The sequence below is a fragment of the Pteropus alecto genome, unplaced genomic scaffold, assembly GCF_000325575.1.
Source record: "Pteropus alecto unplaced genomic scaffold, ASM32557v1 scaffold134, whole genome shotgun sequence".
NCBI classification, from domain to species: domain Eukaryota; kingdom Metazoa; phylum Chordata; class Mammalia; order Chiroptera; family Pteropodidae; genus Pteropus; species Pteropus alecto.
In genome coordinates, this window is record NW_006436283.1 from 9677676 (window position 1) to 9692941 (window position 15266).

At 44.5% G+C, this 15266-nt stretch overlaps 1 protein-coding gene and 1 pseudogene across 1 annotated transcript in view; both read right to left on the reverse strand.

The window, feature by feature from the left end:
• Positions 1-15266, reverse strand: part of ARSG (arylsulfatase G) — an 89656-nt gene that overhangs the window by 49800 nt on the left and 24590 nt on the right. Inside the window, exon 2 of the mRNA XM_006912276.3 lies at positions 2711-3457. Coding sequence (XP_006912338.2) covers positions 2711-2928 — 218 coding nt within the window. The 5' untranslated portion in view covers positions 2929-3457. The remainder of the gene's footprint in view (positions 1-2710; positions 3458-15266) is intronic.
• LOC112480163 lies at positions 9721-9839 on the reverse strand (annotated as a pseudogene).

Below are 15266 nucleotides of genomic sequence, written 5' to 3' on the forward strand. Positions count from 1 at the left end.
CTAAATTATAAGTAATACGGCTCATCGTGCTGAGTAGCCCCCCACTTCCCCGCAATTTCACGTCAATCTAGCACCTGTGAATGTGACCTTATCTGGAAAGAAAGTCTTTGCAGATGTAAGCAAGTTGAGATGAGGTTATACTGGATTAGGCTGGGTCTTAAATCCAATGACTAGTGTCCTTATAAGAGAGGAGTTTAACACACCCACACACAGGGAGAACTCCGTGTAACAACAGAGGGAAAGAACTAGGAGATGAGTCTATAGACCGAGGGAGGCCAAGGATGCCTGCCACCACCAGAAACTGGGAGAGAGGAACGGAACGGATTCTCCCCCAGAGCTTGCAGAAGGAACCTCCCCTGCCGGCCCCTTGATTTAGGACTTCGAGCCTTTGGAACTGTGAGAGGATAAATTTCTGCTGCTTTAAGCCACCCAGTTTGCAGTAATTTCTTGTGTCAGTCTTAGGAAACTAATATACTAATTAAAAAAAAAAATGACACTAGAAAAGACACTTTTTGAAGTCACCCTTAGATCTTGTTTAACAGTTAGAGTTTTTGTCTAAAAGTCATGGCTCCCCTCTGGCTGTGCGTAGGCAGCGGGAGAAGCCAGGAAAGAATTCATCCTCATAGGAAGTCACCTTCCTGTCAACAAAGCACAAAATGAAAGGCCATGGACCCCAGGCCACAGGGCTGTCTGTCTAGCCCCCGTCACAAGGCTCAGATGGAGAAAATATTTTCTTCAATGGGAGAAAAAAAATAGGAAAGCCCACCAAATTGTGTTCGTATCTGGTCTCGAGGCCCCTTCTGATCAGGATGAGAGCATGTGGGTGGGGACAGCTCATAAAAAGAATGTCCAGGCCTCCCAAATGTCAGTTAAGTAACGGGCCAGTTATTTCCCCACTAACCCACCCCACACTAAAAGCAGAAGTTCTTAAGCATTCGGCAACCCACTTCCCTTTGAAAGATCTGATAAATGGTACTCTTGCTCCAGAAAAAATTCCTACGTGCAAAATTCGGGGTGATGTTTCAGGGCATCTTGAACTCCTAAAGCCCATTTATTGATGAACAAATATTTATAAATTGCCTATTATGTGAGCAGCACGGGGCTACAGGCTAGAAATGTAAAGGAGGAAGAATAGATAAGGCACTTCTCTTCCTAAAGCCCTGAGCTAGAATCAAGGTGTACGCATTTCCTGTGACTGGCATATGAGATTACCACAGACTGGGTGTAAAACAACAGAAACTTATCCTCACAGTTCAGGAGGCAAGAAGTCTGAAACCCAGATGTCTACAGCATTGGTTCCTCCCGGAAGCTCATAAGGACGATGTTTCACACCTCCTTCCCAGCAATCCCAGCAGTCCTCAGCTTTCCTGGCTCCTAGACCCATCACTCAAATCTCTGCCTCCATCTTCACACCTTCTCCTCTGCATCTCTCTGTGTCTTCTCTTCTTATAGGACACTAGTCATTGGATTTAGGACCCACCTTAAATGGAGTATGATGCCATCAAAATCCTCACCGAGTGACATTGGCAAAGACGCTTTTATCAAACTCCGCCCTGCCCTGAGGCTCCAGGTGGACAGAGATTCCGGGAAGTGAGTGGGCAGATGATCGAACGGTCACCATGGTGAGGAGCCAGGCTGACGACCAAGCACGCCTGGGGCATCCAAGCTGACTTTCCTGAGGACGGCACGGGGAATCGGAACCCAAATGGTGAATAGAAACTAATTAAACAGAGGAAGTAGCAAGTGCAGCAGCAAGAACTCATCGCACAGGTCTGGCCCCCAAAAGGAAGGCACCGACTGAGGCCAGTGGCGAGGGAAGGAGCCGAGCACACACCGGCGGCCCTTCGGAGTCTGCATTTTAACCACAAAATGCCTTTGAAGGACTGAAAGCAGAGGAGTGTTTCTTGAAAGTTCACCTTGAGCAAGGTGTGGAAGAGGGACTGGGGTAGATGCAAGGACCCCAAGGGTCCCTATCTCAGGGGAAAGCTTCTGCTCCAGGATGCAAATGGCAGAGTCTCTGTGGAGAGGCCCCAGTGTGGTCCTCCCCAGCCGGCTGGAGAGACCCCACTGAGCCGGTGGAGGGGTCCACACAACGCGGACGGGATCGATGTCAGCCTGAGAAGAAAACCCAAAGGGCTGAAAGCTGAGAACTGCTCTCTGGCTAAGAGTGGAGAGGGGCTGGGTATTTGAAAAAAGGTCTTGATGAACACTGCGACCCATCCAGATGCGCATCTGCAGTCCCTGTGGGGTCAGCGAGCCTAAATGCACTGGTAAGTCCTGGCAGCGCACAAGTAAGCCCTCCTCCCGCCTTTGGTGCCTCCCTGTCAGTTATTCTTCAAATGTCACCAAACCCTCCCTGGGAATTCCAAAAATTCCTCACGTGGTTCATGTACTAGACCATAATCCTTATGTTCCATTTAACCTGTCTCCCCTACCAGACACTAAGTACCTGAGGGCAAGGATTCTTATCTTGTTCACTTCTGTATTCCCATTTCCTAACATAGGGACTGTGAATATTATCAGATGGATGGAAGAAAAACAGATTAATGGATCCCTCCATGAGGCTGAACTGGTTTCAAACCCAATTAATCACATAATTCAATCAACGCAGACCCAAGGATTGCTCTTCAAATGCTTTACACTGCCCCCTACCCCCAAGAGAGGCAGGGTAACAACAAAGAGAAGCTGGCTTGGCATCCTCAAGACTCACCTCATTCCTTCGGCAGCCATCTTATCAAGGTTGGCGGTGTCCTTTGTTTCTGCCCAGTTTGCTCCCAGGTCACCCCACCCCATGTCATCTGCCAAAATGATCACAAAATTTGGTTTCTGGCCTCTTGTTTCCCCATCGAAGTAAAAATCGACAAGAGGATAAAAACATCCTAAGAAACTCACTCCCACCAATAACGCCTTTAGAAAAAGCCAGGTCATGGTGGTAAGGGGGGAATTCCAAATGTCTAGAATGATGGTGGTGGACCACCCACCACTGGAGACGTCTCCGAGAGCCCCCTTCTGCTCACCTGCAGTGCAGGGAGTCCCTGGAGATCGAGGGTTTACAAAAAGATACTGATGTTACAAAAAGATACTGATGCTGCCTATAGGGACATTGAGAGCTGCAGAAATGAGGCCCCCGACCTGGAACCCTAACTCAAGAGAGTCAGGAAACTTGCAACCCCCGATGTGGCTTTCCCCACTATGGCTCCGTACGATGACTGGCTTTGCACAGCAATCAGACGACAGTGTCAGCAACTGCCCTTCGGCCACTTAGAAAGTGACCCCTCCGAGCTCAGAGGTGTTAGCGCCGAAGCACGAGCCTCGCATCTTTTCAGGACTCCAGCTGGTGAGTGTAGGATGAAACCTCACATCTGCAGGACACCTGGAGGTTCTAGAAGCCGCAGACAGCCCCGAATGAGTTTCTGAGTTCCAGGTGGTTGAGGGCTTCATGTTTCTGTAAGGTTTCCTGAAAGAGCAAAAATTGACAAGAAAACAGAGTGAGAACTGCCAGTGCAGCTGTGTTTTACTCAGTAGCTTAGGAAATAATCACTTTTCCATGCCAACAGATGTTTTCTTTCTTATGCGAATATTTCACTGGTTCATCAGTTTCTCCACCTGAGAAAGAGTGATGATGATAATATTTGCAACGGACCTATAATCACAAGGATGGGATGATCTCTCTCTAACCCACTCACTGGATTCCTGAGGATGCTGAGCTGGCTGTCTGAACGGGGCAAAGACCAGCACCCAACTCTGCAAGATCCCAGTGCCCCCCCACCCCCACCACCTGCCCCCATGCTCCTCTGATTCACAAGAAATTTCCAAACCAATGTGACCTTGTCAAACCCACTGAGGATTCTAGAAGAAAGGGTAAGACCTTGATTACCAAGATATGATTCTTTCTAGTAGTCACGGTGAAAACTAATATTTCTATATAAAATTCTTGACAGACATTAATTTGGGAAAAAAAGGAAATGCAAAAAAAATAAGTTCACGGTAGGATCCAGGTGGAGATTCTATGGGCGTTCCCTGCCGACATCATTCAATTTTGCCGTAATTTTGAAATGTTTCATAATAAATATATTAGAAAAAACTTTTTAATAATTTTTCATGGAAATGTGTCTCTTTACATCTGGACAATGTAAGTTTAATAAGAAAATCTAAAGACAGGCTCAACCAGGTGCTTCTCACACTGGAATGCACGTATAAATCATCTGAGGATTTTATCAAGATGCAGGTTCAATATGTAAGGCTGTGGCCTGGGATCTATATTTCTAACAAGCTCCCAGGTGAGGCCTAGACTGTTGTTCTTTAGATCACACTTTGTGTACCAAGATGCTTAGAAGGGAAAAACATCCTGATTCTGGTCCTAAGAAGAAAATTAACTTAACTGGAGATGATTCAGCTTCAGTGGACAAACACAAAAGCAATAAATCTGGTTCAGTTTTGAAAGACAGGAATTGAAGTTCATGCTTTCAACTGCAGGTCACAAATGGGAACCCTAAAATAAAACCATATGACCCCTAGTTCCCTTAAAAGCCCTATATTTACAGGGTTAGTGAAGGAGAGGAAGACTTGAAACTCTGGATGAAATAAAAAACCTCAGTTGAACACCCTACCTCTGGAGGAGATTAAAGGAGAACCAAATTGTTAACGAGGATGCTGCTAGGGCTAGATTATGACAGATACTACTTCTAGTTGTGACCCCTGAGTTGGGAAGAAATGCACAGCTGACAAGGCAACCCAGAGGCCAAGCCCAACGGACGGGGCTAGCCAGAGGTATATAAATTCGGGAAGATCCAAATAAACTTAGAAAGATGGGCAGATACATACTTAACCCAAAAAAAAAAAAAAAAAAAAGGAAGTCCAAGTAAACAGTCATGGTCATCTGGAGGCCCATGAATCAATTGTTCAGAAATGCCGATTTTTTTCCATTTTCCAAAAGGAGAGTTATTATTTCAAACTCAATTAGATTCAACTGGTATTTGTTGATCTTGAGGCTCCAAAGACTTCTCCCTTTCTAGAGGAAAGAGCTCTTGCACAAGGAGGGTGCCTAGCAAACACTCGTGGACCTGCTGGTTGATCCCCAGTCTCATTCCACTGGCTTCTGACTCTAAGCAACAATCACAGGAAGCTTTTCTTCTTAAAGCGACTTAGCTTGGAACACTAGAGTGGACTCACTCTTGCTCATTAATTCATTTCAGAATGACCCCACATGAAAGACAGCAGGAAAAAAAAAAAATCCCTTAAAAGAGAAGCTAAAATTAAGGTGGGAACATAGATTGTTGTGTTTATGCATTCCACGATAAACATTCCTTTGAGGATTTCCAAAGAGAACCATTAATACCTAACATTCTATTTCATAGAATGGGAATAACTAATTTAGCCAGTACCCTGGTGCATTATCCTTCATGCCCACACTTCCAGGGAGACATTTAATCCTTTCCCCCTTCATTATTTTTTTAACTACAATGAAAAAGCAAACCAGACATTCTAAGAATGGACTTCAAGCCACAGACTCTGATTAAGATCCAAGTGGACATTATGAAAAATATGGAGGTTCCTCAAAAAATGAAAAACATAATGACCATATGATTCAGGAATCCCACCTCTGGGTATCTATCCAAAAATGAAATCACTATCTTGCAGAGATATCTGCACCCCCACATTTGCTGCAGTATTTCTCACACTAACCAAGATATGAAAACAACCCATGTATCCACTGATGAATGAATGAAGAAAACGTGCTGTATATATAATACATATATATAAACAATGGAATATTAGTCACCTTTAACAAGAAGGCAATTCTGTCATGTGCAACAACCTGGCTGAACCTAGAAAACATTACGCTAAATGAAATAAGCCAGACACAGAAAGACAAATACGGCATGATCGCACTGAAGTGTGGAAACTAAAACAGTAGAACTCACAGAAACAGAGAGCAGAATGGTACTTGTCGGGGCTGGGGGCTGGAGAAATAGGGACATGTTATGCAGGATGCGTAACTTCTGGAAAGCTAATGTACGGCATGGAGTACAGTTAATAATTCTCTATTGCACACACGGTTGGTTAAATGCGAATGGACAGATAGGTCTCGGTATGCTAAAATAATTTGTACGTTATAAAGCTAGACTTTTAGTTTAGCTCTATCTTATGTATGGGGCATAGTATTCATTAGTGCTGAATGAAACTGACTTATTACTTCTTTATACCCACTCCGGGCATAGTATCAGAGGAGTATACTCAATATTTGAGCTCTGACTTTTGGATTTAGCAGAAATATACTAGCTTATAAATTTAAATAAAACTTAGCCATAGTGCTTTTCAGAAATGCATTTACCACCTCACGCCTTTCACATTCACTGACAAATATAAATAAAATAATGTGCTACCTAAAAAAAAATGATAAAAATAATAATACTGTATTGCTTACTTGCAACCTGCTGAGTAGATCTAAAATGTTTTCCCCACAGAAAACATAAACGGTAATATGTTATGTGATTGATGTGTTAATTAGCTTCCTTGTGGTAATCATTTCATAATTAAAACATCATGTTGTACACCATAAGTATATACAATTTTTATTTGATTATACCTCAGTAAAACTTGGGGGGTAGTTAAAAGATCCTGTTACTGGTCCAAAGTCTGTGTATCCGATGCTTTGAGAGGCCAAAACTCAAACACCAAAAAGAGTTTGGAGTAAGGAAGGGTTTATTGATCGAGAGGGTGCCAAGAAAACGGAAGCCTTAGTAGTAGTTCCTCAAATCCACCTTAAGAAAGTACAGAATTCAGCCTTGTTTTTTGTCAAGGACAGGAAAATGGGAGAGACTGCTTTACAAAAACTCAAGCCTCAAGCACAATTCCTCTAACAATAAGCATGTCTGAAGCAGGAGCTATCAGCCCGAACGCCCTAAGAACAACACAGATTTGAACAAGACAGAGTCAGACAGACCGAGCATCTCACTGTTACAATCCAAGCTGAGACTTCGAGCTCAGTGCCTTATCTGAGGTGACTTTCCATCTTTTTCTTTACCCATCACCTCCCCTCTCAAAAAAGAAAGTAGACATAGGCAAGGAGCTAAGGAAGAAAGGGGGAGTCCTTGGCAAGTAGAAAATTTACTCCTCTTTCCGCTGGGCCAGAAGGCGCTTGCTTGACCACCTGACTCAACAAACTCCACGAGGAAAGCCCATCAGCTTGACCCAGCAGAAGTGGCTGGGATGGATCCTTGCTGAGCTCAGTATGAACCACCGGCCTGTCCCAGTGCTGCTCAGGCAGCAGCAGAGTGGACTTTAGTTGCCAATTAGCTTTGCGATGATGGGCATCCTTCTCTATGACCCCCATTTTAAAGCAAGACTACCTCCCTCAGATGCTGAGCTTGCTTATGGATAACGACTCTCGTAAGACGTGATATGACCAGCGGGCAGGCTGTTGGCCAGAAAGGCTGAGAAGCGAATGGAACGAGACAACCTGAAGATGTGCTTTGCAATGTCTGAACACCAGAGCTGGAAGCCCATCGCCTGACCCTGGCTCCCCATGGGCCTCCCTGTGGCCAAGCAGCCCGCTAGCAAGCCTTGAAAACAGCTGCAATAACAAGAAGTTCCAGCTGATCTTTCTGGCAGAGGGCTCTGTCGGTTTTCCGGAGACAAAGCTTCGGATGAGCTGAGGCCAGAAGGACAAAGGCGCTCGGGGAGCGTGGCCTCTGCGTGCCGAGCCCTGTTGTTTTACCCGCAGATCAGAACCTGGTGGCGTGCCTGCTGGGCCAGGCTGCCAAGAGGGGCCTGGACACCAGCTGCCCACATGTCATCTGAAATGAGTCGTCCACGCATTGTCATGCATCCAGCAAATGTCACTAAGTGACAGGTCTCGATCTAGGTGCTGTGCATCCAGCAGGGAATGAAGCACAAAACCTGTTGCCCTCACGGCACTTACTTTCCTGAGGGGCAGGAAATGAACCGAGTAAAAGGCGTGTGCAAAAAATCAAAGCAGGAAGGGGATCGGGAGTGTGTGGGGGTGAGCAGGTGCCAAGTGAGGTCAGGGACGATCTCACTGCGAAGGTGGTCTTTCTAGAAAGATCTGTAGGAGAGAAGGGAGGAAGCCGTGAGGCTATGGAAAGTTATGTCAGAGATGCACGTCAGGCAGAGAAACCAGCAGGAGCAAAAGGCGGGCAGCAGGAGGGGCAGCAAAATGAGCTGCTGCAGAAACAGCGGCGTGAGCAACGACAAGCATTAGAGGGAGTCGGGAGGAAGATTAGGCCTTCTGAGCGGGAGGGGAGGCCGGAAGAGGGGTGGAGCCGGAGTGGGGAGCTCTGACTTCATCCTGACAGGCCCCCCAGCTGCTCTGCTGAGAACAAGTGAGAAGTGAGAAGAGGAGCTGAGAAGGGGAGGAATCCACTGCCTCATCAAGGTGAGCCCAGGTGAGACAGTGCTAGGGTGTGGCAAGCCAAGTGCCCTGGGCACAAGACTTAAAGGTGTGGCACTCCCTGCCCTCCCGTGACCTGGACAATGAACTTCTGCTTAAATTTTACCTCACCCTAAAACCTAGACCCAAGTGGAGAGGAAAATCCACTTATCACAGTAGCCAGGACAAACGGTTAATGAGGTGATTAACGTCTATGTAATCAGCGCCCTCGTGGCTCCTAACTTGTCGGTTTGCAGCCGGCCCAGCTCTGAAAGATGGCTTTCTTAGAGTGGGTCTGGGGGCCTCAGTCTTAGTTCAAGAGAAAATGCAAAGAAGATCTTTTTTTCCTGTTTTATATTTTTCTTTCAGTTTTCCTGACATAGAATTGATACATGGCACTGTGCAAGATGAAGGGGTACAGCGTCACGACCTCACTTACATACATTGTGAAACGCTTTCCACAGTAATTTTAGTTACCATCCATCCCTTTGCGTAGATACAATTTTTTAAAAAGAGGAAAAACAATGTTTTTGTCCTCATGATGAGAACTTTTAGGACCTACTCTCTTAGAAACTTTTAAATATACCACACAGCAGTGTTTGTGAACGAGTCATCGTATAATAATACATCACATCTCCAGGACCTGTGTATCTTATAACCAGAGCAAAGGAAACTGTTGATTGAAAGCCTCCATCCAGGCCAGTAGGGCAATTCCACGTAGATAACTGAAATGCTAGGCTTTTTATTTTTAAGCCTGAAGACCTCAAGCCAGACTCTGTTGTTAAGAATCTCATTTCAGTGAACCCAAGGATGCCAGGAAACTCATCCACATGGGGCATATGACATCCTGCCTGGCTGTACGCTGGAACCACCTGTTGGGGCTGTCACAGAAGGATGCCATGTGGCCGGAGCCAATTTGAGAGAGTACAGGTGGCGTCAGGCCATGCATCTAAAAACCCAGTTGCCCTGCAGAAATTATATCTGGTCCTTGAAATCAGGTCAGAAAAATAGAGTAGATAGGCCTCTGAATAACGTCCTTTCTCTAAATTTCTATCCACTTGAAAAGAAAACTCATGATGGGTGCAGTCAAGAGGAAAGGGTTCAAGGTCAATTTCCTGAATTCCCCTCCCTAAAGCCTGTTTGCCAAATTTTTAAGAACTTTTTACAAAGCGGTATTTAGTGATTATTTATTAAACATTTTATTATGGAAGTTATCAAACATGAAAGTGGAGAAACTCATGCATTCCTACCCAATATCTACATTCAACAATTATCAACACATGGCCAGTCTTGTTTTCCCTGTCTCTCCCACTTTTTTTTTTTTTTAACACCCACAGCACCTAGTCTTCCTAGGTGGTCTCCCATCCAAGTACTAACCAGGCCCGACCCTGCTTAGCTTCCGAGATCAGACGAGATTGGGCACATTCAGGGTGGCATGGCCGTAGACTTCCACTCCTACTTGTTTCCCTCATCCTCTATGTACACTGGATTATTTTTATTTTGATGCAAACCTCAGATATGTAATTTCATCCATAATTTCTATATGGTTCTGTAAAAGATAAGGATTCTTTTAAAATATAACTATAATTACATTAAAAGCCCCTTTAAACATTTTTAATATCAATAATTTTTAATATCATCAAAAATCCAGTGTTTCCATGTCCTCAATTGCTCATCGATGTTTATTTTACAGTTGATTTGTTCTGGTCGAGATCCAAAGAAAGTCCACCACGCACTGCATTTGGTTCATGTATCTTTTCTCTTTTCACTTGTAAGTTCCTCCCCCTACCTTCCCACAATATATTCGTAAATAAATTCAGTTGTTTTCCCCATAAAATTTCTCAGATTTTGGATCTGGCTGATTGCACCCCACGGTGTCATTTAAAATATTCCTCCCAGCCCCCTATTTGCCTCGTAAACTGAGTTATAGACCGAGAGGTAGGATCAGACTTGGGTTTGATTTTTTTTGGCAGGCCCACCTCATACATCTTACCTTTCTCTGAGTCATATTAACTTTGATCAGTGGTTCATAAGGTAAAGTTTCATTTTTCATGAGAACACAGAACTTTCTCTGAAACGCTACGTACCGTCTTTTCTATTCTTGCAGCTTTATCCTTTCCCCAGATCTGTTCCACCTCTACAAGGAAATATGTTGGGTTCTGCTATAGACTGAACGGTTTCGTGCTCCCCAAATTCATAAATTAATCCCTAACACCCTCAGGAGGTAATTAGGGTTGGATGAGATCATGAGGGTGGGGCCCTCACAATGGGATTAGTGACTTTATAAGAAGAGATAGGACAGAACTTGCTCTCTCTTTCCAAAGTGTGACTAGGACAGATTCCAGCTAAGTTTTTAATCCGACAACCTCAGACGAAGGCAAAGCAGAAGGAGGGGTAGGACCAAAATACTGGGGGTGGGAATGCTCAACCCAGTGAAGCAATTACTTGGAAAATTTGCCTTTTGGGGAACTAACTTTTGGGATGTTTGGCCTGCTCCCAGAAGAATGTGTGTCTAGGATTCAGCATAGTCATTCACTAGCTGTGTGACCTTAGATAAGTTACCGAATCGCTCTGTGCCTCAGTTTCCCCACTCACCTGAAAAACAAAGCCAAAGTTAACTTCCTCCACCTCGAACATAACGGGAGAATGAAACAATACAACACAAGTATCTGCTCTAAGTCAGTGCTCAGAAATGTTGGCTGTTATTCCATTCCTCGACTGTTTTCAGGACGAAGCGATAGCAAATATGAGAACACTTAGAAAACGTACTGTGTAGGCCCAAAGCATTCTAAAATTCATCTTAAGCAAAGCAAGTGGTGAAATCCAGACTCCTTGCAGCTATGGGCTGAGTCTTTGTCACGACTGTTTGTCAGCATGCTCTGCTGTTGGATTCTGAACCCAGAGAAGGCAGAAGCTACAAACACCATGATCGCAAACACCACCAAAGGGAAAGTGGAGAGTCATTCTGGCTTGCATTTTCAAAGCTCCATGCTATAGTTCCTTGCAACACAATCCCATGACTATCTATACCATTTGGGGAAAACTTGAGCTAGGTCCCTCTGGGGACAGCTGGCATGGTCCTTGGAATACTCTGTCTACTAGCAAATCGGATTTGGGACAAAGTAACAGTATGAGGTCAAGTTGAGATGTAGAGGGCATGTGAAGGAAATCTCCCTTTGCTGATGTGAACTGAAAGTGGAAAATAAATTTTAATATCAGAAACACCCAGAAGAACTATTTGTCCATGATACCGGGCGAGGTGCTCCAGCAAGAAAAGTCAGCAACTCTAGGATGTAAATTCCTTACGGGCAAGGATGTCTATCTGTTTTATGCACTGCAGAATCCTGATACCTTGCACAGAGGGTGTGCAATCAGTATTTGCCAAGTGAGTGCATCTAACGTGAACTATGGCCAACCCTGCTCCACCCCAACCTGAAAGCCCAGCTTCCTCTCATCACTTCCCAAACCTCAGATGACCTGCTGAGTTCCCCTTTTTCTGAGATTCTCACTTGCAAAAGGGCACTTGTTGAAGTGCTGCTTTGGGTAAGAATCACACATGTGTTCCATCTTCTGAACTAGACAGTCAACACTTTGAGAGGAGGGACCTCATCCTCTGGGGTGTGGTTCTGTGGCCTGGGAGATGACTGCATCCATCAGTAGGCTATGATGAGCAGACGCGATGGGTGTGGGGTGGCAGGATGGATGCTTCCTGTACCCAGTCCTGCCATGTACCCTCACTAAGCATTCAGACTCCTCTAAGGGGACTACAGCTCTCCACCGACCATGGTAGGACGGGGTCTCTCCTTGCCTCCTATCTAGGACACAGTCCTGGAGCACCCTTCTGGCTTCTCTGTGTCTTCGCTCTAGCCGTATGGAAATGCGAGATGTACTGCTCCCAAAGGGTTAAAATAGAAGCCTCACACTGTGTACTGTTCCAGGGAACAGCAGGACAGGCCGTGCGCATGTTTAGACAAGATGGAGAAAGCCAGCATCTCCCTTTAGGCAAGAAACGTAGCAGGAGAGCAGGTTTTTATTCCTGGGGGCTTGAAGAACATGATGGGTGGGGCAATGCCAAAAATTATCCAAACAAAGCCTGATTTAATTGGGGCAAAACCCAATGGTCCTGTACACAGCACTCTCCAAAATTTCCAGTTAGATTTCATGACCCACAACTGTGTCATAAAAAGTTGAATATGACATGGATTTATCCTCCGAGCAATGTGATTTAAATCACTTGTTCTGAGAATTCTTATGTTCATTTTGTTTTGTTTTCAGGATTTCTACAACGGGCTTGGGATCGTGTATAGGCACTTCCTCAAGGCTATGTTCTTTAATTTTTTTCTTCTTTTTAAGTAGTGAGAGGGTGACAAAACTATAGGAGCAAGAAATTCTGAAGACTGAGAAGTTCTGGAAACAAATATCAACGTTGAAACCAAACAAAACTTATTCCAGAATGAATGGGACACACCCAGTGAGATATCATCAATACCGAGCCGAAGAGTAACCAGGCATAATGAAAGTCAGAATGCCACGTCCCCTACTGCCATGGGTGGAGAGGTGACCTACCTGTCCCCAAATCCAGCATGCTCCCTCTCACCCCCTGCCTTCCTCCCATGCTGTTTATCTGCACTGCCCTTTGCCAGTCCCTGCAAGGCCTTTTCCGGCTTGTCCCAGGCTTTACTGATCTCCATCCTCCTCAGCTTCCCAGCCAAGAGTTCCAGAGCCTCACCATGAAGCTACGCTGCTAAACTCCTACACACATTATCTCGGTTAACCAGCCGCCCAACGCTGAGCCCCCTCACAACAACCCTACACGGGAGGGATTATTACTACCCGCTTTTCATGGAAGAGCAGGCGGAGGTTAAGAGAGGTTAACCAATTTGCCCAAGATGACACAACTAGGGAAGACAAAACTGAGATTCAAGGTCAGGTTCCAGAGCCCCTCCTCACGTGACCTTATGTTTATAGCATCTTACATCATACCACTCCATTATATACCCTCTGCCCGGCCTTGCAGGGTCCACTGTGGTGACTCAGGTTTGTTCTATCTCCCCAGGGAAAACTTATCCATGAGGGCAGGGAGCATATTTTTCTTGTCCTCATATCACTATGAACCATACTCAGTGGCCTGCAAAGTTTTTTGCTTGCAAATCCTCTAAAAGAGTTTAGAGTTACAATAAACACCCTCTGCATTAGTCAGCTTAGCTGCCATAACAAAATACATAGACTGCATGGCTAAACAACGGAGACTTATTTTCTCACATTTCTGGAGGCTGGAAGTCTGAAATCTGGGTGCCAATATGGCCGGGTTCTGGTGAGAGTTTTCCTGGCTTGCGGAGGGCTGCCTATTTGCTGTATCCTTACAAGGCAGTTCCTCAGTGTGTGGTCTCAGAGAGAGATTTCTTTTCTTCTTCTTCTTATGAAGGTACCAATCTCATCATAAGGGCCCCACGCTCGTGACATTGTCTAACCCTCACTCCTCCCAAAGGCCTCATTTCCAAATATATCACATTAGGGGACAGGGCTTCAACCGATGAATTTGGGGACGGGGACGGGGACACAAACATTCAGTCTGTATCACCCTCACGCAGTTTTAAGTGATCTTCGATATTTTATCGTAACCTTAGCTGCAAAAGATATCATTTTGATCGTATTCGTAAATGTTACTTTTATGATAAAATTATTAAACCAGTCTTTTAAATGTATCCAGTGGAATATAAATACCAGAGCAATGTGAAAACCATCATCGTTTATTTAGAAATTATATGAGAACATTTCCCACTAGTTTGGAAATTTTATCTCATTTATTTCAAAACTATATTTCCAGTCTATCTCAACACAATGTACTTTTATGTTTAAAAGTATTTAATTACCTTATCCTATTTCTCTAAAATACAGATATTGTATATAAATTGAAATTTAATATTTTACTTTACTCCAAGCATTAAAAAAAAAAAAATCCCCTTTGGATTCAGCTATTATTATAATTACTACAGAGTAATAAATTATAATAAAATGACATATAAATTTCGACAAATTATTAGTAAGCATAAGATAATTTTATTGGAAATTCATTTTTAGCTAGATGGATTGGGGGATGATACATATTGACTTGAAGAAGGCAGTTTTCCTGACGTGATATTTCAACATCCCCCCAGAGAAGTTTACAGCTGGAGCAGGGTACCCTAGAACATTTCTAGCTCTGGTTAAGAGGAAAAAGGCCAACCATGCAAGACTAATGGAGCACTAGGCCTGCACAACAGCGGGCTCTCAGTCAGATTTAGGAAAGAGATGATGTTCTGAGAAATCAAAATTCTGCCTTCCGCAGTAGCCCCCTCAAATGCTCCTCTCATTAACCGGCTGCTCTGAACACCCAGCCTTTAAAAGCAGGCTTGCTCCTCTCTGAGCTCCAGACAAGGTTCCTTTCAATCTACTTACCCCAAGTTGAAGTTCTCACAGGCTGGTAAATGCAGTGAGCTTATTTGCAAGCCAGGGTCATATCTGCCTAGCAACCCAACATGAAGACAAGAAGGACTATAAATGTTGACAGAGAACAGGCAGGCCAACTTTGCACAAAAGAATCTGTTTTCATGCAAATGACCCTAAGGGAGGTGGCTGGAAAAGAGAGCAGTGGGGATGGCTCTCAGAGCCAATTTATTTCCCCAGAAGATGCTGAGGGACTTTTTAAGGGCATCATTACAGCCTTGCCCACTGTAAGTGAAGGGCCAAGGGTCTCTGCTGCCACTTAGGTTGTGACAGACGCAACAGAAGAGGTTAAGAGAGGAGAGGAACCCTTTACTTAATTTCCTAATTTTTCTGGTTCTGTACTCCAGACTCCAAAGGTTCTTTTGTTTGGATTTAGAACTAAACAGGG